This window comes from Anarhichas minor, unplaced genomic scaffold (genome assembly GCF_050575085.1).
Source record: "Anarhichas minor isolate MPS153535 unplaced genomic scaffold, ASM5057508v1 ptg000010l, whole genome shotgun sequence".
NCBI classification, from domain to species: Eukaryota; Metazoa; Chordata; class Actinopteri; order Perciformes; family Anarhichadidae; genus Anarhichas; species Anarhichas minor.
The window spans coordinates 9,570,065-9,594,756 of record NW_027466456.1 but is presented as its reverse complement, the minus strand read 5'-3'; the positions used below and the strand labels follow the sequence as shown (position 1 = coordinate 9,594,756).

Genomic DNA, 24,692 nt, shown 5'->3' with positions numbered 1-24,692 from the left:
CCACTGCACTTGGTTCAATCACACTCACCCTGTCTTAAGAATAGTTCGCCACCTCAGATTTTAAATCACATTCTGCAGCTGAATACAAGATTAGATGTTAACATGGACATTTCTCCCTGTGGACTGTGAAGTAGGGCGACACAGAGACCTCATTTCGGCTAGATAGAGCCATATATTATGTGGGTCAGTCTCCCGGACAGTTTTCACAGTTTGCATCCTCCTAGAAGGCATTGTGATTCCATATCTTGTGAATAAATGGCTGTAATATGTCTAGGCCTAGCTCTTGAGACTGTCTGTTCATATATCTCCCTGTCTGCTCATTGTGTTCCCTGTGGTTCTTGACGCACCTCCCAAATCCATCTTCTGTACCCACCTGATCTCGCATAGTTAATCTGGTGTTTTTAACATGATTAACACCTGAACAAACGAACATATGATTGAAATGAGTTTACAGTCCATGTTTAAAGGGTTGTTGTACTTACTGTTGTTGTAATTTAACTGTACTGTATGCACATAATCCCTCTGAGGATTTTTGGTCAGTAGCTTTATTTGATCAGAATCAGAATCGTTTATTGCCATGGTATGTTGAACATACAAGGAATTTGACATGACAGGAGGTGCATAACATTTAACAATCAACACAGTGCAAAGTAGAAACATATTCAAATTTACAGAATTTACAGTTATCAGGTTTTTCTTGTACATTTGTGTGTCTTGAAGGACATGTTGAGAAATGCGCTTATTTCCTTTTTTGCCAAGAGCTAGATGAGAAGATCGATACCCCTTTCATATTTTTAATTTCAATGTAAGGCTTTAGCTAGTAGCCAGTTAGCTTAGCATGAAGAGCAGAAACTGGGGGGAAACGGATCCATACGTCTCGTTAAGAACAGAATAGTTTGAATAATTCTAGCATCAATAGGATCAATACAACAAAAGGGATCAACTTCTCTCTTCTACACCGATTAGTATTTCAGGGGGTGGTGAAGTGGGCAAGTGTAAATTGGCCCCAACACTTCATGCCCCTGGCTGCTGTGATCCCATCACAAGATGGTCTCTAGTAGTAGTAGTTGTTGGTAATATTGTTCATCCACAGACTTCAGATTATTCTGTTATTGATGTCAGTGAATGTCAGCTTGCATAAAAGCATCAAATCAGTGTGTATAAGATATGTTTTAAAATCACACACATGATTCAGACCTGCAGTTTACTGAAACTAGTGAGCAGCAGAAACGATGTTGACACTCAGTAGCCCAATTTCGAGCCATTTCATTTTGGCTGATAGGATCCTCTGCTGTCATCATAATCTTCCCTCTTGTTTATAAGTTAGAGCTGTTCTGACACTGAGAAGGGGAAAACAGAGCATTCTCTGAGGAACACAGATGGTGGTGGTGTGTGTGAGTGCATGTTAATTTGTGTCTTGTTATGCACATGTACTAGTTTGGGTGTACAATTATGAGCATCATGAACAAGAAAGAGACAGAAGAAGACCTCCTTTAATGGCAATAGCAACTGCACATCTGCATAAAGTAAATTGTCCTTTAACTATACTGTTATCTAAAGAATGTGTTTAAATGTGCTAAATTAAAACATTTTGAACGTTATTATAGCAGCAAACAACTGTGTGCTTTGTGAAGATATCGTGGAGTAATGGTGTCCTGAGCGTAGAATGAAGTCACACTCCCTCTTCTGCGTGTTGTAATCTAAGCTTCTCTGTACCTTGTTAACGTAGCCGGACTGACTGTAAGAGTGTTGTCAGTGCATGCGAGTCCCAGCGTGTGTGCCCCACTGGCTTGGGGCCCACACCACCCTCTTTTGCATCGTGGCTACGAGTAAGCGACTATTTTTCCTTTACACATGAAGAGGCCCACAAAAATATTTTTGGTTCATAAAACTGTGGTGGTTCAAAATAGACTTTTGTACCACCACAGAGTCTAGAAAATGAATGGGAAACACTGTATTCACTGTGTCAAGGTGAGTCAGAGGCATTAGAAAAAGACAATAGTGTTGTAAGAACTAGCACACAGCACCAGGGAATCAGAACACGGCTTAATACAGCAAGAAGGCCGCTCATTGTTCAGCCTTGTATTGAACAGACTGCCTTGAGGGAGTAAGTGGTGGTGAGAGACAGGCAAAGTGCAGAGACAGAGTGCTCAGAAGATACTGGCCTACATTTTCTCCAGTGGAGTACTGTGTCAGCAGCACACACACACACATACAGGCATAAATTAATTTGTAAACCACGTATGTATACTGTCAAAATCAAGTTACTTACACATTGTCACACAGATCATGTCATGTAAATGCATTTCAAAACATCACATGCACTCACGTCCACAAAAATGCACACGTGGATGGACCAGCTACATAAACAGAGCAAAGAGAAGCTCGGACACACAGAGGGAATGTGACTTCACTCTCTGCTCAGGACGCTCTTATTCCACCATATCTTTATAGCAAATAGTTGTTTGCTGCTATATTAGTATTCTGATCTTCAAACTTCAAAGCTATTTCAGTGGTGCCATTCTATATCTATTTTTTTTTTGTTTTGGTAATGTCATCATTACTAATGCAACATGGCTATAGGTCAAGCTCAGAAGTGTCAAATTGTCAGAAAGAACAGTCACAGCCAACAAGAAAGGGATCATTTCAGGCAAATATTTTGGTATTACAAGATGAAACAAGTTCAGGAAAGCTAATGTGTCCATGCTGTCTGCTAGGAGTGCCAAAGTATAAAAGTAAAGAGTTCCAGTATGTTAAAAGCAACACTGTCGGAAACAAATGGAAGTGATTCACAGACAAAAACCAGGTCAGTAGATCACCTGTTTAAACAACGTTTTTGACTTCTTGCCATACGCACAAGCGTGGGCTCCTACACTTGTTCATATGCTGTTCACTTTGTGTGCATGTCAGTAGGAGTATCATCATGTGATGTTTCTGCTGGCTTTGAATACGCCCCTGACTTCGTGAGTCATCTATGATTAGCTGTTACAGCAGCTATAGATTCTGCAGAGCATTTGTCTTCCTTCCACTGTCAATCGGTAGGAGTATCACTAAGCTCTACATTGAGCTGTTTGTGTTTCTTGGATAAGACATGCTGCTGCTGTATCAAATCTATAGCAGCCTGCTGTCTCTGCTGCTCGCATGAAGGTAAATCTCAAAATGTTTGGCGATGGATACAGGCATAGGGATTTTTAGAAATCATAGCACACTGAAAGGCTACTTAGCCCACAATTATTATGCACAGCCCTACTAATATAACTTCATCAAGTTAGAAGCTGTTATATACGGCTAGACACTGGAACTTCAAAGTGTGAAACACCATGTTGTTAATGGTGCAGTGTGTTTGCAATGTGGGATCAACAGTTGAAACTTTGTGGCTTGTTTACCTGCTGCTAAAATATTTATGGGCATTTAAGATATCCATATGCATTATTTCACGATGACTCGTGAAATTCCCGAGGGACAATATCTGCTGTCAGATTTTAAAAAACTAGACATGCCTGAATCTGCCTTCTCCTCACCAACTGTCTTCATTATTGTACCTGTTGTATGTTGAATGTGAACCAACAGGACATTTAAAAAAAAAAAAGCAAACTTATTTTAATGTCAGCACATTCAGGGGTCAAGGCTGATTGATATTGTTTTTTCTGTCTATGGAGCGTTCGCTACCTGCGTCGGCAAATTTGAGTGACAGAAATGGGTCATGTCTACCGCAGAGCAGACAAAGAAGAACAGTCACAAATGTGTAGAACGAGAAATGCGAGGGCTCTCCGTTCACATGCATTGTCTTTTTTACCACCTCATTATAACCCTGAAGTGACTAAAAGCTTCCCCTTTTTCACGAGGATGTTTTCAGCTCTCCCTCACAACACATCAAACTAAAGGTCCTCTCTCATGTGAGCTGTTTAATAACTGAACCAGGAACAGAGAATAACTAATGTCTGCAATATTACTGTACATAAAACTAGAACACCTTTAAAAAAAAAAAGTGTGACATCATATAATTTATTTAGGAATGCTGATCACACAAAAGAAACAAAATGTCAACGTTGTGAAATAATGTAGAGACAAAAACACAACCAGAAGTTTACTGTATTTGTGTCACAGGTGTGTATGAAAGTCATTGAGTCGAACATTCATTAAAGAAATGTTTGGCTGCTTTCACAAACCTGATCATTCTCACTGCACACCATCTTGAATCTCCAGTTATTTTCCCAAGTTAGCCTATACACAGTTGTGTTGGTGGGTAAAAGTAACACAAAAACATGGGTTAACACTTATTTTTTTCTTCCCATAATTTCAAAGGAGGTTGCTGGAAATAACTACAGATATGTCATTTGATACTTATTATAAAGGGAATAGAGAAAGTGTTTGATTCCAATTAATACTATCTATTCATTGCTGGATTAGGGTTATTGGCCTAAAACAGAAGGAAGTGGAGGTACTTTGTTGCTGCCCTATGTGCCAGCCGGCGCAATGGAGATGAGTGAGTGATTCATTGCTGGCATAACCCAGAGGGTCTTTTAGTCAGATCACAGGAGATCAAAGTTATCTACAGGTAAGAGTAATATATATATTTCAAAAGGATGAGTAGCCCACAATCTACCGCTTTGCAATATGCCAACCAGAGCAACATATACTTTTTTAGATTAGTTCCATTTGCCGGTGGTTTCAGTTCTTTAAACTACATTATAAATGCCAACTTAAATAAACTTTCAATGTTTCTGGGAAATTCATCACATTGAATTATTAATTGCATTTTTCTTGTTTTGTTTTTCCACTGTAATAATGCAGTTGTGATCAAGAATAACTCACTCTACCGGCATAAAAAGACGCTCATAACAGCAGTTGGCAGCAGAGTTTTCACAGTGTCCATGTCTGCATTTCTAATTTTTAAACATAGTTAACATAGTTAAAATACAATGTTCTTCAGCAAACAAGTATCCTTTCCTCAAATGCACCACTATGAAGAATTGCTGCCTAAAGAGTGGAAACCAATCAAAAACTACAAAAATCTGGAGAGGTCTTTAAAACAAAGAACAAATCAAAATCAATGCTATAAAATAAATCTACCTGTCGTCTAGTCAACACAACCCTTGATGATAAAGATTGTGTTTCGAAGTTGTAAAGTGCAATTTGAAACAGAATGGAAGTTCATTTTCATTTGTTACTATGATTCAACGGTTCCATGTGTTTTAGAGCTGTGGAGATTGAAGATGGTTGTTCTGAAAGAGCCTAAAAAAGTATTGACCAGCTTCAGGGGGAATTCAAGAGAAGCGCATTGATTTGCGATAATGTTTATTCTCAAGTGTCTTCAGTCTTAGACTCCACTGATGGTGAAGGGCAGGCTATTCAGCTGCTTCACTCTCACTGTGTGTACATGTGTGCATCAGACAATTTCCTGACTGATGAGTATTGAGTGTTGACATTTCTTTGAATGTGGCAGTTCAGTGAGCACAGCAAGAAAACTCCAAAATGGGTCAGTGTCTACATGGCCGCTTCACTCTTTCTGAAACGTGCGTGTTTGGCCTCAGCTCAACTGCAAACACAAGGTCACAAACAACAGCCACAATTGTTAACCTTTATCTCCCCGACCCCTCCTGCAGTCTGATGTAACCCCCACCCCCACCATCCCCTTTGCTACCTGCAGAAAAATGTTTAAAAGGAACTGTGGCAGTGTGTTGTGCCTTGCGCCCGAGTGGCTCCGGAAAGAGCCTTATTCAGTAAGGTGCTGTGTTGGCCAATCAAATACAGGCAAAAAGAGGTCCTGGTAGCTTATTTTGTAACGTGAACAGTGCATTTCTACTCTTAAATCTGAAAATAAATGGATCTGTACTTCGGAAATCATATTTCATCTTCTCTGTACCTGAAGAGATGTGTGCCAACTATTGTAGCTCCTTGCATTGCTGTAAAGGGGGGCTTTCAACCTGACCAAGATGTATTCTACAATGACACGGTTGAACCCCATATTTGAAGCAACTTTTATGGGCCCCATGGCCGGCAGGGGGCGGAGTCTGTGACTACACTGGCATTATAGTGGTCAAGAAAAGAAACTGCCGTATAAGTCAAAATCCTCCTTTCCAAAAAGCAGGAAAAATATTTTCCCTAAACTATATTGTAGATGTCATAGTCTCCTTTTGGGTTCCAGCATCAGTCCGGTGCCTACATCAGTCATCCGGTATAGGAGAGTTGCAGTTCCCGTGGTAGATATATACAAGTCCATCACAGCGATAATACATCTGAAACACGTCTCCGTATCCGTGGTCCCGCCACCAGGTGCACAGCTGCCGGTTCCACCCACAGGCCAACGTATAAAACAGTTCAGGATGCTCCATGCCGATCATGGTGAAGAAGTCCTGGTCCCCCAGGTGGCCCCTGAAGCGATACTGGTCTGCTAGTTTGGCCACGTTGCTGGGCTCCAACAATTGGTTATAGAGCGCCGAGTCCCTCATAGCACCTAGGTCCAATAACATCACGCCGCTGTTGAAGCCCGGGAGGCCGTCAGGAGGAGGATCGCCTACTCTGGTCTGAGGGTTCTCCTTACGATACTGCCAGAAGGTGTGTCTAAGGAAAGACAGAAAGGTTCACGTGAAAATGATGAAAAGTGTTCTGTCGGAGAATAAAGTGCCCACAAAGGAGGCATGGTTTACTGTCAAGGTACATCCATCTTTTGAATAAACACAGTAGCTTGCCAGCTAGTCCTTATCAAACTTATAGCACCACCTTTACTGCAAGGACACATGAATGAATCTTGCTTTCTCTCTTTCTGGTCACTGGCACTAAGGCTGATCTGAATGCCTACAAAGTTATTTTTATCTCTCAGGCTCACTGACAACAACCAAACCCAAGCAAAACAGATATTTTATCAAGAGATTTATTCAAGTGGTTAAGAAAAATGTAGGATGGCTGGAACATGTAGGTGCAGAAAAGTCAGGAATAATGGACAGCTCTGTCTTTGGAAAACACAACCACTTTCTTGTGTTTTTGATTAAAAAGAGTGTATTTCTGAACCTGAACTCATCCCTCTGCAAGGTCTGGAACTTGTACAGCGATGGTGAAATGTCTCACTCGTATGTATGTTCGGGCTGTTACACATTTAGAAAAGTGAGGGTCAACTCTGTTTCAGTCCACGTTTGCTGAACAAACAGCACTGGCCAAAAACAGGCTGGTCCAAGAGTGTCAGACCGCGCCCGAGTGCCAGACGCTTGTGCCAACTCAGCACCCTGTTCTGCCAACACACCAACTCTTAAGTAGCTAAATGACACACAGAGCTTCACTCAAACAGCATTTGTATGCACAGTAGTTACTTGTGTACACAAAAGTCAGACCTTTTGTGGGATTTATTATTATTATTATTATCTTATTTTAAAGTTTACAGTGGCGAGAACAGTTTTAAGTTCAGTGTCATAGATGGCATGCAATACAAGTGTAATAAAGGATCACTATTTTTGGCACATTTTTGGAATAGCATATGAGCCAGCAACAGTCCTTTTGTATTTGTGGGTTGCATGGTAAATTCGATCTAGGTTACAATATATGGGAGTTTTCTAGAGTGGGATCAGTTGTTCAAAGTATACTTGTCAGAAGTAAAGCTGTGCGAAAAACAGTGCGTAATATCCACATTAAATGTTTGCGTCCGTACACGTAAAAGTATTCTGATTTATAAAACCTTGCGTACAAGGTATTAACGTATTAATGATGGAGTTAGTTGCCTTAAAAGACATGGCGATAGAAGACAGACCGAGCTGTTGCAGGGCAGTCTATTTAAAAATCACGTTAATAAAATCAGCTGCGGGTTCTGTTGATGCAGATAAACGCATGTGGGAAAAAATTGCGTGGAATAATTATAGTTCATATTGTCGAGGGTACCTCTGTCCTCTTTGTGCAGCTTGATCAAATCTAGTGGGAGCAGCAGATTCTCTGAGTCACCCTTTGATATTATAGCCGACCTATATTCAGCAGCTGTAGATTGTCCACATAGTTTCATACAATCTGTTGGTTTGGTAGCTAGGGACTTGTGGCCTCTGTGGAACATTTATCATCTTTGAGACATACACTGGGTCTACGTGCCCAGAGACACATTCAGGGTGAGTAAGTCAGTTAGGGAACATTTAGACTTTTCCATTCTGCTCCACTTTCTTATGTCAGAATAGCAGAATACTGCATTGCCTTTTAAGTGGCATGGTGGACGTAAGACTGACAGCATAGCGGTTATTGAGACATGACAGACAGTAAAGCCAGAGTTAACTGAAGTATATGAAACAGGTTTTTGTGGTTAGATATTAAGAGATAATTTACACAGACACAATTTACTTTTGTTAATTATTATGCATTTGTAATTATATATAATTTTTACAAACAATACTGCAGCTAGGCTTTTAATAAACCTGATCATTAACATTTTAATACCTCCACCTGGAGGATCATGCAATCAGTTGCGTGCATGCGCATGTCTGTGAGTGAGTGTGCACCTCTGTGTCTGTCCACGACTAATCTCCCATTCTCCTGCGGAAAACTGCATAATATTTTGGGTGGCCAGTTATGGCTGCATGCCCAAGGACCTCTCCCGGGTTTGTTGACTCCCACTTTCTCAAAACACCTTTTATTGCCAGTTTTATACTGCCATTGACTGCCTGCTGACTCCTCACTCACTACTCTGATAACACAGCTGTGTGCATCGCCAAACCCCAGCTGCTACTCTGCGCCCAGAGAAACAGTGGGGTAAAATAGTTTGCATACTTTTATTGTTTTGACGATGTGTTTGGCTAACAGAACTTCCAGTACACACATTCCTGAGTACCTCGCTGAGCTTCCAGCTGGCCTACAAGTACGTCAGCATTAACGTGCGGCTTGATTGGTCAGTGGGCTGGCTTGACTGTTGTGAAACTAGCTAGCAGAACTTTGTAGGAGTAAAAGTTCAAATTTAAAGATATGCAAGACTTTTTGACACGACATTACATTTTTAGCGTTTTGGCATGTTTGGCGGTGACAATTCTCTACTGCCTCTGTTGAGCGGACATTTTCAGCCCTCAAACGCGTTAAAACGTATTCAAGAAATACAACTGGGGAGTGTCATCACTGACATCCATGAATCGAGAAGGACCTCTGGCTGGAACTGAACCGCACCGATGTACTGTACAACCGAGTCATTAAACTCTTTTTAATGAAAGAAAGGAGGATGGACTTTGTCTTTAAGTGAACAGCAGCTTTGGTAAGTGAACTGCTTTTGTTAATTTTTCTATCATGTCGTTTTTATGATATGGTTAATATTGTTCCCTCTGATGTGAATAATATTTGAATGGTGCCCTTGAGTGTGTGGTGGAATGCGTGTTTTAGTGCCACGGTTTTGCTTGAATGTGCAGAGGCCTGTTGAATCGTGTTATTTGGGTTTTATGTTATTCTACCTGCTTTGTTGTCATATAAATATATGTGACTGGTTCTTGTGAGTTTGTTCTCATCATTGTGTTATTTACATTGATTTTGACTGTATGCATTGCCCGTTAATGACGCAGCATCCCGTCATGCTGGCATCATAATGAGGTAATTAGGAGGTGGTTCAACTGTAGTAGGACAACGCTGAAGGCCCAGGTATAAAATACACGGCCCGCTACTGCAGTATAAGGATCATCTAAAATTGAATTATTAACTTGCACATTAGTCACATTTTTCAGATGTAGTTTCTCCTTCAGCCTTTGAAAAGTGGTGAGATTTGAAGGGCAAGTACAAAATGCAGCTATGTTCTCTGTCACAATGACCTCAGTTTTTCTGTTTCTTTGTACCAGTACACTTAAACAAGACTAGAAGGGGGTCTGGTTCTGAGGTACACAAATGACAGAGCAACACTTGGGAATAAGTGGGATGCATCACACAACTGTACACAAAGCAAGTGTGACTTGCTTCTGGCTAATGTCTCTCATTGTGTGTGTTTGTGGTTTTGGCTAGGACACTTATGTGAGTGGGTCTTGTCTCTTGGGCTTTTAAAACATTACAAATGCAGCTGCTGGGAAAATACATTCTTTTTAATAATGAGCTTTTTCTGTGGCGAGATGTGTTCTGAATGCGGCTGGTGGGAGGATGCATTCTCCAGCATAATGCTCTGTCCATTAGCACCTTAACAGTGTGCTAATGGACAGAGCATTAGCACACTGTGCTGAGAGACCTCTCCACTAAACACAGGAAACAAACTTCAGGTGAGGGGATTGTACACAACACTTTGCTAATACCAAGTTTGAAAATTAAAATATTACAAAGTCCATTACCCATAATGGTTTACAAGCCAGCTCACTGGGCTCACTTGGGTTTTTTTTCAAATGTTCACTCTGGCAGCACCATCTTCTAAAGAAAACACTTAATACGTCGACAGTGTAACCATGCTGGTGTGTTTTGGGGTGCAGTGCATCCAGGGAATTTCCAGCCAAATCTCCCATTGCTCTGAATAAAAGACAACCCTGATTATGAATTCAAAAATGAACTACTTCCATTAAAGCATAACGTAAATCCCACATTTGGTACGCTTGTCTGTCAGTCATATATTCGCTCCAGTGAGGCTCTTAGAAGCAGTCTAAGTTATATTCTTTGGCTGTTACGCACTTTTCCCATCATGAAATTCTGTTTCTGTTTTTAATAAAAAAATCAAAGCATGTTGTACTGTTAATATTGATCAACAACCCAGTCAATACTACACTATTTATTTTGCATGGAACACTTGGCTTTGTATCCAGAAATTGCACCTTGCCACACTTTGAGAAAAGAATAGATCACTACTGACTGGGTGGATGGCAATATCCATGACAGTCTCAGTTACTTTTTAAATTTCCTTTTAAAAAACAAGAGAGATGAAAAAGCTATTGCTGGTCCTGGAATGTGCTTCTAAACTCTGAACTCAAATATGCTGGTAGAAGGAGATGTTGTCCTTCATCACACTGCACATGGTCACACACACCAATAGTGGTCTGAAAAGACAGAGAACCAGTTGTGACAGTTAGTGTGAAAGTTTTGTTAGCATCCCTTTATTTTCAAACGGTGAGGCTGTGCATGCTAAGATGCACGATCTCCTGCTATGTTGCTGTGTGTTTTTAAACGAGTGTGTCCGGGGCCACAGGAACAACAGCGGCAGGGGATTCCCAGGGTTAGTAACCCATTGAGCCAGTGCAGTGGCAGGGCAGAGATACAGATCTGTTGGGAGATGCTGGTGCCAACTGGAGTCTGGCAGGAAAACTACATTTCATTTAAAACTACTTACGCAGAAACCTGACATCACCAACATTTAAAGTACGCAGACTACGCTCTGTCTTACATGCAGAGAGAATACTGCCTGTCATTTTAACTGGTCAACAGTCAGTCTTGGCTAGAAGTGAAGGGCTGCTACCCTGAATGTTTTCAACACTGCTACTAATATGTGTGTTTTTATGCCATTCTTGTGTATTATTTTGCCAATCCAGGTGTCAGAACTCAGAGTTGCACAGACGCGCACAAATATATTCACATCCTCTTACCTTTTACTGATATACTGTAGTGAAATGCTGCCCGGCTTTCATAAAGGAGAGCAGCGCAGTAAAGGATGGGATTTTGTAGCTTTATTGTAGCCGATAGAAAAATATGCCCGAGTACCGATCTTCAGGATCAGCTTGGGACATCTCTATATATCACATACATAACATTGAGGACAAAGTTTTTTATGACATTATGCATTATGAATAGCAGACTATTATAGCAACACTCCCGCATGTCGTTGTTTTAAGGGCTTCCACTCAGTAACATTTATTGTCACACATTCAGTCTAGGAATTACGCAAAAGCTAAAGCACGCTAGGATGACTCCGGTGTGACAGAGCTAAAGCGTCATAGTATACAGATTTAGGAATGCTGTGTTGTGTGTAATAAATCAACCCCCTAACTTACTTGAAGACAATCTTATAATTTACATCCCTATTCTTATTCAAATATTACATTACAACCTTTAGTTGGGAAATGACTGAAATGGCTGGTACCACTGCTGAGGTTCTTGTGAATCTGAGCCTGTATGAGAGACTTCTTTCTCACTTAGAAACTGTGAGAGAAAATAACTGTGAATGTGCAGATGAGGCCCATTAAAACCACAATCCATCCGGGGTTAACAACAGTGAGTGAGATTAGTACGGTGGCTGTTATACCATTAGTGGGAAAGAGATAAAAACGATATTGCTAATGGGGCTGCTCTTACATATTTTATGCATAAATATAGAAGATCAGCATTGCAAAATAAACTTTGCTTTTGATGATCTTTCCAGCTTTTTAAGCAAGATTAGGCATGAACCAACTCATAGAAAAGAGACACTGAGATCTGACCAAGCATTCAATTATTGGTACGAGACAGTTTTTGATTGTCCATTCTTTGGACACATTTCAGTCTCTACTCACGAAGCGTTGCGTCTTGATACTCAGCCCTGTTCACAACTGCACAAGGACATGTGTAGTTGGAATTAATTAAATTAATGTATAAACAGCCAAATGTTGGACTTCAGGGAAAATTATCTTTTTAATTTCTCCCCGTGTAAGACCAGGGTTCCATATGTTCAAAACTTAACTTGTTTCTATAGACCTTTGGTTAAACACATTTTTAATCACAAAGTATTTTGTGTGACACTGACAAATTTGCATCATTAACATGTGACGTGTTGTGCCACACTGCCTACCTGTAGACTGGCTGCATCTCTCTGGCGATCCCTATTACGGCTCCTGGAGGAAACTGGTCAAATTCTTGGAAAAGGTCCCTGATGTTGGTCCGGTATTTCAGGTCCAGGTCTAGCTGCACTATGCGCGTGAGGCCTGAGAGAAGAGCACAACACGTTGAAAAATACATCCAGGATCATTCTAAACATGTGTAAACTGATTGCCGTTTGACTGCTTGCTCTATGTGAGTGAATGATAGTTCATTTTTAACCAAGTTTGATTAGTGACAAAAACGAGTTCTTCTTTTTTTTTAAATTATCCCAGGAAATGTGCTTCTGAGTCAACTCTGCACGTAGGTTGAGCTTCATCCAGCGACAGACTAACCACCCCTTCCAGGAATAGACGTGAGAGGCATTAAGAGCAGACTGAACTCGACTGTTGACAAGCTTAACACAATTAAATGGTTGCTCAGCGGTGGTGTTGTTCACTTTTGCTTTCTGTAATGTTACTATTGACCTTAACAAAGGAAATTGCATGAAAATGTCTATAAATTGTGGGGAGAAATGTCTAAAAAGTTGAGCACGACTGTAAAAAAAAACACGTGGCAGCTGTGAGTGAACATACAGCAGATTATTAACGCAGTTGTTTGTGGATGAAATGGCAACAGCAGTATCCAGGATATTCAGGCCCTCATCTGTTCATTGTTTCAGCTTCCTATGTTTTGCTGGTAGGCATGGTGACGAAAGGTTGGGAAATACTCAGGAATGTTGTGTCAGGGGAACAACATGATTATTGACTTATTGAAAACAATTGTCAGCTTTAGACAAACTGTCAAATACAAAAAAACACATTTATTGGCAGAAGGCTAGTTGATCTGTTTCAGTTCTTCAAAGCCTTGTTGAGATCAAGCAAGCAAGTAAGTGTAGAACTTGTAAGCGAATTATAATTCCAGATGCACAAAATGTGTACAATACGATACGGAGGGAAGATATGTTACAGTCTTACATCCAGTACTTGATGTTCATGGCAGTGTGTGAGCTGCACAGTTGCTCGACTGATCTTGAAGCTTATGTCCCATCTTTATGTTGTACTGTTTATCTACTACGGTTTTGCAATGTACACCAGTGTTGCTTAAAAGTCATAAATCAGCACAGCAATTATGTCTGGTTTCTATAATTTAGTGTCTGGCAAAAAATATGCATGTAGAGACTGTTAAAAAGTTTTCAACCTAATACTTACTAGTCGAAAAATGTCAGCAAATTAGTGTGAGGGTTAAAGTATAAAAATGTTTATTAGCAGTTTAATCACCCCAATTATCCATCCCAGTCTTCTATTGGGGTAAAAATAAAAAAGGTGTCCAATGCAGGACAGTACTCACAGGGCCAGACGTCACAGACAAACAACCTAATTTTTGGAAAAAAAAAAAAAAAGAGCAACTTCGGCTTTAACAAAGCCAGCTGAAATGCAAAACAATGAAGGGTATGAATGTAACTATGGGGACTATCACGTTTGCTGCAAAGATATTCGAGTGGCGGATTCTGTTGAAACAAGTGGTGGAAAAAGAAGACTCAGCAGTGCAGCGGCGACCTGTTTTCTGTGCTCTCCAAACAAGGACGTTGCCATCACAATGCCTTCATGTACCGTGGCAACAGAGAGGGGCTTGGACGGGTAATCTCCGAGTGGTCACCGCTGTTTGTTTGTACTAACGGGGCTTAACTAGTGGCAAAATAACAGGAAGAGGGCCTTGAGTTGTTCCAACACGGTGGTGTGGTGGGTTTGATGTTACATCAGTGACTCAACACAGTCCTGTGAAGGTGAAAGTATGGCAGTGTTTGATCACCGCATATTATGATTTCAGTAAAAAGGAGATTTAGTGTATTACAAGACTCCGGTGTTTGCTGTACTTCCTCACATCATACATTTTGTATTTTCACCACTGCCATAAAGCCATCACTCTCTTCCATAGATGCCCAATTTATTTCTTTTAGGCTAAAATGGCCCGTACGATTACTAAAGTGCTGTTGCACTGATGCGCACTGTGAAAAGAAATCCAGTGTTTAAAAGCAGCATATGTTCATTGCAAAACCATTTCTTGCTAAGCAGAAGCATAAAGGGAAAATTATAATCTGTGCGAGACAGATTACGCAGTTGCTGTCAATTAGTGTATAAGTATGTCAGGCTCGACAGCTTTCCTCGTTTATAGAAAGCTGGGTATGAGACGAGAGAGAGTGACAAAGAAAAGAAGACAGAAGGTGCATTTCTCTTATTTGCATCTTTTTCTTATCCCACTTGTTATCTCTTTCTCTTCCTTCAATTCCTCTCGGCAGCAAGTAAGAAAGAGAGGAAGCAACAGGTAGCTACACAGATGAGCGTCTTCTGTAGTGCTGCCGGTCAGTTTGATTGGTGCACAATTGCTCTGTACTATATTGTTCACCTAAAGTTTTAAAGCCTAATATTAGACTGTTGAGTTTACAAGATGATCAACGCACACGTATAACGACCTCAATGTTCCCAAAAATCTAAAATGAATTATATTTGTAACTGCATTTCAATTCCTCACGCAACTATATTTTAGAGGTGACAGCTTTGGTATCAACATTTTATATATATATTTTATTATATATAGAAATGTGAGAAGTCGTAGTCCTTTCGACTTGTTGACTAGAAAACCCAGATATCCTTAACGATGATAGATCTCTGCAGATTTCTAGATCTTGTGAGGATGAACACAGATGAACCAAAAGGATAAGTAGAAATGGCGAGGGTTAAAATAAATCTTGGCGGTTGCGTTGGAGCTATAAAGTTATTGCAGGAATAATGTTGTTAGTGTGGCTTCGAGCTTGCCTGAGCATCTGGTCAGATCAGAGTTAACCTTCAACTCAGCCACAGCACCAAAACAACAGAGACACTGTTATCTAACGTCACATTCTTTTCAGGAAAAAAGTAGGTCAACGTCATTAAGCCCTTATGTTAATCTGATGTCAGCACTTACTATTTGTAAGGGTCATTGTTGTCTGCTTTCACCTGAAATTTATTTTCACCATCATTGAATATGCAAACGTTGACGGGTTTCCTGCTGCAACAAAAAACTGTCTACTGCTGTTTGCAGTAAACAGCAGAGTCCTCTAGTCACAAGCACTTGTTAGAAAATGCTTCTAGGAATATAAAGAGAACACAAAAAGACAAATATGCTACAGATCACGATCAACATTAAACAAAAATAAAAAATCCTTTAAATCCCCTTTGTCATTTTTAAGTAGAATTTTTAATTATTCGTATTTCCTATCTAATTTCCAACTTGTTTTGCCCCAAAATGATAAACATAATAATATATATTTTAAATGACAGGAGTAGACAATACTAGCTTTGCTGGACTGCAATACAGATTTGAACTTTTCCCAATATGATGCCTTTGCTTCAGCTAAACAATGAAAATATGCCATCTAGTCTTGTTGACCATGAAGTAAAACCATGCCTTTTTAATATATTGCTGTCTGTGTGTTCAGAATTCTCAAACCAGTAAACAGATCTGCTGCAGAATATACAATTTCAGCCGCGGAGCAATCTACTCCAACAACCAACTCATGTTCAAACCCTTGCTGTCATTTTATATCAATAAATGCGTTTTGAAGCGTTATTATCTCTGTGTTATCAGCTCTGGAGATAAAGGAAGTAGAATGTGTTTTGGAACTGATAGAAATTACTGAAAGATTTTTTTATCACAAAAGCAAGTCCGTTTTCGGTGGAATTTCACGAGGCCCTGATGGGAGGTGAAACAGATGGCTGTCAAGGGGCAAATAAAGAGAGAACCTTGAAACTATTGAAAACATGTTTGACATCCCTCTGCTGTGTAATTTTAGGCTTGCGTGACAACAAATAGTTGAGCTACTACCTCGCTTTTCAGGTACCATCTTTCTTACGTTAGCAAAGCGTTTCACACATCAGCAGCACCACTCCACCTGAGGTGGAAAATAGAAGTCAAGGTTTTAGGGGAGACTCAAGTCCCGGCATGTCGAGACCTCTACAGGGGAAACAAAACACGGAACACCTCTCCACCAACAAAAACAGTGTTTCTTAGGAACCTTATCACAAATGACAACATGTTTCCATTGTGCAATTATATTTCTCATCCTCTAAGGACAGATGGTGTGAAAATAAAGTCCTCCTTTTTAAAGCCATTTGTCTACTGACTCAACTGCTCAACACTGTCATGTACACAGGACATCACAGATGTATTCCTTTAGCAAATATATTGTTTTAAGCTGTTTTAAAATATCTAATAGCTTTTTAGCTTATCATATAAAAATATTGTTGAGTACCAAATAGACTCCATAGGTCTAATAAAAACTACAAACAGACCACAAAGATATCTTACCTCCCGTTCATACTGAACAAACACACTTTGCTCTTCAGGCTGTATAACTGGTCAAAGTGCTGACAATTTCCTCAACCTCTTCCCTCTCTTTTAACGACCAGATTAAACTCAGAACGTCGCCCACATCACAAGTTAGAGGATGTTACATTTCAAGCCCTCCCACGTGCAGCTGCTATTTATATTTATGGATATCACGTTTGTCTTCAATCATAAATGATGTTCCGTGTCTCCTGTGATGCTCGCTGAATGAAGAGTTTCAGGAAAATTGTACACCCACTCCCTCTGTTAAGACAACCACATTATGCCCTTTAGAGATAAAAGGATTCTTTAAATAGAAACGTGTGACCATTTGGACACAAAGCAGACGGCTCATGTGGTTGATCGATAAGCATTTCAGGGACACAAAGTGAGACACTGTTACGGCCACAGCCGGCACCCTCCCATGTGTCTAACCCTTTTAGTGTTTGATTTTTTTTTTTACGTAAGCCAAGTCAGATGTGTGGTACCCTGTACGAAATTGGTTCTGGCTATGCACTGCCCATCCCACTTCCTGCTTGGATATCTGAAGAGCCTGATTTGAGCGGCAACCAGTCCAGCTACATGTATTTGGCCTGTTTGTTAGTCGGGGGCAGCTGGGATATCACGTCGTGGTGTTCAGACTAATAGATGTTGATTGTCATTTGTGAATTAATATCGAGGTACTTATTAACTACCTGAAGACTGGGCCAGGTATAGTTTTGCCTATTGTTTCTGATAGCACACAGACTAATCATTTTATTGTCTAGAAACACTAGGAGCAGGGGTGCTGTTCAGACTGTTTTTGGTTTCCATCGAGTAAGCTCAAATAGTGACGTTTTAGTTCCTTTTTGGTAAAGTAGCAAAGTAGTAGTTAGTTACTGTATGTATTTATTTGATTTGAACAGCATCAACATGCCCTTTTTCCTTTTTAGTCCACCTCTTTGTTTGTGATTTATCTAAGTTGCTTCCTTGTAAATAAAATAACTTTAATATACCAATTCCACCTGTTTTTTATATTGCTGAACCTCGTGAGCTGGGTCGTTCCAGGCATAAGACATACACCTTCAGCTTCGTACAAGGGACTACTCGGGGGGGGGGAAATGTTTGTCGCATAAAAACACCTGATGCCACACTGGCAATATGTTTTAAATTCAGTCAAAACAACTTTGTGCTTCACCACAAATGACTTGTCACAGCTGACGGCTGAGTGAAAACTACACACTCAATAATTTCCCCACCAAAGCACACTCTTTTATTTATCATCCTGTTTTGCTTTAAGACATCATCTTTTCCCTCTTAAGTGATAGCCTGCTTTTCCAAGTAATGTAAATAGCATACTTTGATGTGCTAAAACCTGAATCTGACCACAGGGGTTGTCAAGCCATCAAATCTGGACATGCAGCATCTTTCTTTGGTGGAAAGCTAATAAATTAAAAAATTGAAATTCCAGTTCAGGCCGATTTCTAATACAGCCCCGTTTATGAAAACACTTTCATGTGAGTAACTGCTGAAAAACTCTTCGAGTGGAAAACACACCACTATACCCTCTGACCATGAAATGTGAAGCACTTTAAATAAAGAAACCTAAAATGTGATGGTGTTCTGCTGTCTGCAGGACAGAGACTTCAGGTTTCATATGTGTGCCTCTGGCGACTTTTCATTCAAAGCTCATTAGTTTGATTAATTTCTGTACGGATGCCCCATCCTGCACATCCACTGAAGTAAACTACAACGGAGGAGATCGCCGCCATCGGTCAGCACCAACACAGGGGGCACTAATGTGGGCAGCAGCGACGGAACACATCCTTCCTTTCTCTCTCCCCGGGGCCTCTGCAGCATGCCAGGTGTCTGTTAGATACCTGCCTTTTCCAGCTGTGCACCAGCAGTGCCAGAATAGAAAAGGGAGTATCTGAGTGAATTTAAAATATGGTCTACCAGAGGAGAAGAAGAATCATTTTGAAGCTATATTAAGTAACATACAGTATTTATGCAAAGAAATATGCTTTTCTTGGATGTAATACATTGGTCTTTTTTCAGCCAACTGTTTTTACTGTTTGTTTTTTTATAGTCTTTCTTTCTTGTTTGTGTATTTTGCATGATGGAAAAACTCAAAATAAAGTATAAAAAAATAAAGAAAAAATATCACCAACAAGCAAGTCACCTAAACCTATTAGGTCATCTTTGGACTGACTTAATAAGACACGCATAGATCAGCCATTGTTTTAAATCTAAAGCTAAATCTGTGGTTATTTAACTGACAAAAGAAATGGGACAAAATATGATTTTTCTTACCGTCAGGCATGATGTGATGCATGGCAACAGACAGGAAGAAGATGGCGTCGCTGTAGTAAGCACCAGAGCCAGCGCTGAAGTGCTTCTGCATGGCCTCCACAATAGGGAATAGCTTCTGTGTGAGAGCTACCACGTCATGAAAGAACACCTGCAGATCAACACAGTGGAATCACGTTAGTACAACAAAGTCCCATATGCAGTAGCGCTGGAAATATATGGAACTACTAAAGCTATTTATGAGACTGTGGGTACATATCACCCCATAGGAAGATCTTCTGATAGCACTATGTTCACGAGTTGTGATAAACGCCACCGTTGGAGCCCATAGGAATGTTCTTTTAAATAGGCTTTCCAGCGGACAATGAGTTCAACCCATGTACTCCTTTGTGCGTGTCCTTTAAATTCAGAACAAATCAAAAGGTATATTTAAAAAATTTGATATTTTTTACAACACATTATATCATTAAAGCTTTCCTGCAGGAGGAAAATAAATGTGTTGGTTTGGGACGAACAGTATTTCCAAAAAGAGAATCTGGCCTTTTACTGGTCAAGCCTGACATCAGTAAGCGTGTATGTTCGAGGCCTCCGATGAAACCCGGACAATATCATTTAATGATCCCTGACAGATTAAGGTAAACCCCCGGTCGTTTGTGGAAATAAGGGCTGTCCTAGACCGCTGTTAGTAATGTGACGTAATTGCACATAAATCACTGCCGTGGGAAGAATACGTGATATTAGTCCTGATAAATAATTCTCACTCACTGGGACTGCAAAGGACACATTTTCATTTTATGTAATGAGCTATACGAGTTGCATCACAGCACTAATATCAGAATCCATGTTCGCCGTTTCATATGAAAGTACACATTTGGAAACATTACAAAAATGAACACTACACTTCCACTTTTTGGCGCTCTGGTTTCCCCGTTTCTCTATGCAGGGAAAAAAACTTTCAACCGAAAGCAAATGCTCAGAGTTTTGGTTGAAAACTTGAAGCTCACGGATCAACAAAAAGACTCCAGTCTGCTAAACTCTTATTTCTAAAGAATTAAATAATTCTAAATCAACTCTTAAATACAGAATGATAAACATGGCAAGTTTTATATGTACATAACTTTAACACAACAGTATCCTTTCAATTAGACATTCATTTCCCAATCAATAACCTTTATCGACTTTGTGTGGTCAGAGCACAAAAATCATGCACCCATATTTCACTCTAGTTGGAGAACCTTGGAGGGACATTTGTTTTAGAGGATCTCTATAAAGTAGGGAAGATATCAACACCGACTGTTATTTTTGTAATGCTGCTAATTCACTTGTGATATTAAACTGGTATTCATATCACTGTGTCCTCCGTGCGAATGACTGAACAGGAACGAGGCACACGACTCAAGTATGTGGTGTGTGACTGATGGTCAGCGGTAATGAGCACAGCCTCTGGGCAGCGTGACTCTGTGGGCTGTGTGTTGCGAATGTCAAGTGGGTCATTGAATTTACCCCTGTTGAGAAGTGATGGAGGCTAAAATTCTTGCATAACCGCTGTCTTACCCTCACGCTCCTTTTAGATGAATAATTGAAAGAAATGAAGCTCAAGTTAAGCAGACAAGGATGTTTACACGCTCATACACACACACACCGCCTCCGTCGGGGAGCCCCGACCCATCTGTAACTTTGGCAGGACTTCAGTGCGTGCCTGTCTGTGTGCACTTCAATAGAGACAGACGAGACAGTGGCTGTGCTTGTGCTTGTGTCAGTGGTGGCGGACATCATTTCATGATTCATTATCTCAAACCATGATGTTTAAAAGCACTGGTCTGGAATGATACCATGACAGTTATTAAGTGGACAGCACGGGGATGACAGGAAACAAGGTCTGGAGGTTGGAAACGACATGTGACAAAAGTCTCTTGCCAGAGTCAAACCAGGGAAGTCGTTCGTGGTCAACACCTGCTCAATACATATCTTGGTCACAATTATTTAATAACCAAATTCAAGAGACCTCTATCAAAAATAATGGCCCAACATTATAGCCCCACTGATAGATAGTTTGGAGAAGAATTGTGACCAAGCTGAGTGTGACATTTTCCAGTTGAGGTATTAGGCTGAGGTTAGTCAGTCAACTTGAAATACCTCACAACAACACAGCACTGCTTCCAAATTGTCCTTTTTCTGACAGATTTCTGGCATACGGTTTAAGTCAAAATAACAAAAGAATTTGTTTCTTATTGCCAAAATATTTGGCCATTTGTTTTTGACGTCTTCAATTAAAAACCCTTTCAATTCTATATTTTTGAATTACTCTACGACACCCAACATCTTGCTAATACTGCCAACACTGTGGGCTACACGTTTTGCATCTAGGCTAACGTTGGAAGGTTATGCACAGAGCAATTACTAGTGTTGGCGTAGGTGGGGGAGATAATCTCTGCATTGCCGTTTGGGCTGTATTTGTGAGAAAGAGACCTTGTCTGGTCCTCCAACACCCTGGTGTAATCAGTGTTAGCGGATTGATTTCATGTTGGTGCAGCAGGTCTCACAGCCCATCGCCATCATACAGTTTGTCAGATCTTTTCCAGTACTTTACATCCCACTCTGCAGCTGTGCTCCTAGAATACTTTGAGCTTGGAGTACAGAGAGGGAAATGAACAGGAAGCAATCTGACCCACAGGCTCAAAACTGCCAAGACGCCAGGCTGAGCAAAACCTCCAACCAACCCGAGCAGGCACGGGATCGGCCTGAGCTAATACAGAGCTGTAACAACACCAGATGTTGGAGAAGATGATGAGACGTTCCTGAGAGAAAAGGCCTAGCTGGTGAGGAGGACTTGGAAAAGTAATTTGTAAACAAGTTTATGATCTTGCGCTCTGTGACAAATACCAAAGAGGAGAAACAACTGACATCGCATGAAACACAAAGAGCAACAGAGAGGGGACATGATCCTGTTTTGGAAGAGAGAACACAGAAGCTGAGGGACATCTCCATTTGTGAGGGATTTGCTTAGAAAGCCAACACTGCCCCCATGTGTTTCAACTTTAAATAGCACGTCCAGTAATTTGCTCCTAGATCTTAGGTCACTATGCAAGTCCTCTAACTTCACTGAAACTACAAACTGTAAAGCATCCATCCAGCTATCCACCAGGTGTGAAAAGAGTCAGGAGGCCTATTAAACTTCTCTCTCAAGCTCTCTTTTTTTAGATTATTGTTTTATTCTTTACAAAGAAAATTCCACAATACAACCCTGTGAATTCTTTCCAGAAGAGACTGTCCTAAAGTGTGTGCCGTTATCCGTATTCATATGACTATTGGGTCTCATCCCGGTCTGTGACGTCATACTTTTCACTTCGACTTTGAGTGTGGGTGTAACCCGACTCTCTGTCAAAATGGTGTGTTTAGGCAAAAGAAAGGACTCCCTAGTCAGAAGTTAACTTGAGAAGGCTCTTTTGCATCTGACTTGGAAGTGTTGAATAAAACCAAACACATTTGCATTCTGTAAGAAACTCATCAGATGTGCAGCTAAAATACAAGTTGTGTCTCTCCGGCACCGTTTTACCTCAAGTCATTTCAATTCTCATCAAAGGCAACTTTACTGGAAATACAACTCATCATTAAGTCAAACATCTCAGGGGTTTCTTCTTCTTATATTGAAATCAACAGATAACAGAGCCATGGTACAGTGCAAACACATTTTTAGACTGCCTACCTCATACTTAAACGTTGCATCAAGGAGAAACTCCAGCAGCATCCTCTCTCCCAGTTCTTTGCTGGCCTGGTCGCTCACAAAATGAAGGACCAACACCTCTCCTTCAACGAAGTCTCCATACTTAACCATAGACAACATGGCCACCCTGAACTTGTCCTGCAGGCTCCGGCTCTTGTCCACCTTGGTGAACATCATGAGTGCGTGGAAGCGTTGGTCACCCGTGTCACCACTGTCCCTTTTCCTGGACCTCAATCCCTCACTCTCTCCTCCTACATCTCCATCTTCCTCTCTTTGCTCCTCCAATCCAGCTGGGTGGGAAAGCCTGGTGTCCACGGTTAGGTCAGCATCATTCCTGTTGGCGTTGTGGGTGGCCTGGGTGTGCTTGATCCTCTTAGTGGTGCTGGAAAAGTTCTGCCTCTCTGAGCCAAAGTAGTAAAAAGCTACAACAGCAAGTGCCGCAGCCAGGAGAAGCACAAACTGATAGGACCTGAAAGTACTGATCCTACCCATGATTCTGACTACCAGTCTTAGGATGCCCATATCTCCTTGTTGATGTCATGACAGTGGGGGTGTACAAGGGAATACTTTCACCATTGTGTGTCTTTCCAGTTCATAGTTTTTTTTTGGTGAGTTACCAACATTTTCCTGTAAGAGAAAAAAAATACTCATTTTAGTCTTGATCCACAGAGATGTACAGTAATACATGTTTGGATTGAGTGCACTGACTTCTGGCACTTTACCTCCACGTTTAGCTTGTAAAGCTATAATTTCCCATTTTTAACCATAAGATATAACTTATACCGAAAAAGGACAGAAGAACACCCACTTGCCTGTCTCACGTCCTTAATATCTGCAGCTCCATCTTGCCAGTTTGTTCGCCGTGTTACTGGAGGCTTACGTGCATGTATTGATGCAACGACTTTGTAAATGTTCACGGAATGTCATATAATAAAAAATACCTACAGCATGCCAACTGGTAGCGAGGATGCTAAGTTAGCAAGCGACGACTTTGCGCCTTACGTTATATATTATATGGGTAGCGTTAGCGTTAGTTGAGCTGCCTTCTGACGCTGTTGGTTTAATCCGAGCACAACGTCACCCACTGTTTGATTGTTTAAATGTATCGTTGCATATAGTTGCCGTTATTTAAGTACGGCGTTTGCATTGCTTTGTGATTTCGAAAAGCAATAAGTCTAGTTGAAGAGATCACAAGCTAAAGCTAAAGCTAGCAGCCTAGCAACAAAATGCTGTGACACAACTTTAGCCACACCCACTTTGTCTTCAACCGTATTCAGAGCCATGCGGCCTTTACGTGTCGTTGGAAAAATGAGATTTAGCAGCAAAAGGAATTACATTTTCATTTATTGATGTCTTAAACATTTCTTGAGCCATTCTTTTTTGTGATTGTACATTTAGGATTCTACGGTTTACATCAGACATTTAAATACTAATGATTTTGACATTGTCTAACAATTTATTTTAAGTATATCAACAACTCAACTAAAGTACTAGTGGAGTTGCAGAGATGTTTCAAATAGTTGGTTAGGTAGTTTCTACACCAGCAATGATACTATAATATGTTTACATTATAGTTAAAAGAAAACATAATAACATAAACAACACATCCTAATCATATACTACACAAGATGCACAT

At 40.5% G+C, this 24,692-nt stretch overlaps 1 protein-coding gene across 2 annotated transcripts; it reads right to left on the bottom strand.

Moving 5' to 3' along the window:
- Positions 1-3,991: 3,991 nt before the first annotated feature.
- xxylt1 (xyloside xylosyltransferase 1) lies at positions 3,992-24,304 on the bottom strand. 2 transcript variants are annotated; one of them, XM_076088089.1, is made up of 5 exons: positions 23,865-24,304; positions 23,039-23,683; positions 19,336-19,483; positions 12,674-12,806; positions 3,992-6,564 (listed from the first exon to the last, which is right to left on the bottom strand). In XM_076088089.1, the coding sequence occupies exons 2-5, from the start codon at positions 23,576-23,578 to the stop codon at positions 6,168-6,170; spliced, it is 1,218 nt and encodes a 405-aa protein (XP_075944204.1). In that variant the 5' UTR covers positions 23,579-23,683; positions 23,865-24,304; the 3' UTR covers positions 3,992-6,167. The 2 variants fall into 2 exon arrangements, with proteins under 2 accessions (XP_075944204.1, XP_075944203.1); XM_076088088.1 differs by having other exon boundaries at positions 23,869-24,304.
- Positions 24,305-24,692: the final 388 nt, after the last annotated feature.

Coding starts and splice junctions, on each gene's coding strand:
- xxylt1 (XM_076088089.1), bottom strand. CDS start 23,578: ATGGGCATCCTAAGACTGGTAGTCAGAATCATGGGTAGGATCAGTACT. Junction 19,484..23,038: donor ATGCAACGTTTAAGTATGAG/GTAGGCAGTCTA, acceptor GTTGATCTGCAG/GTGTTCTTTCATGACGTGGT. Junction 12,807..19,335: donor GCATCACATCATGCCTGACG/GTAAGAAAAATC, acceptor CTCTTCTCTCAG/GCCTCACGCGCATAGTGCAG.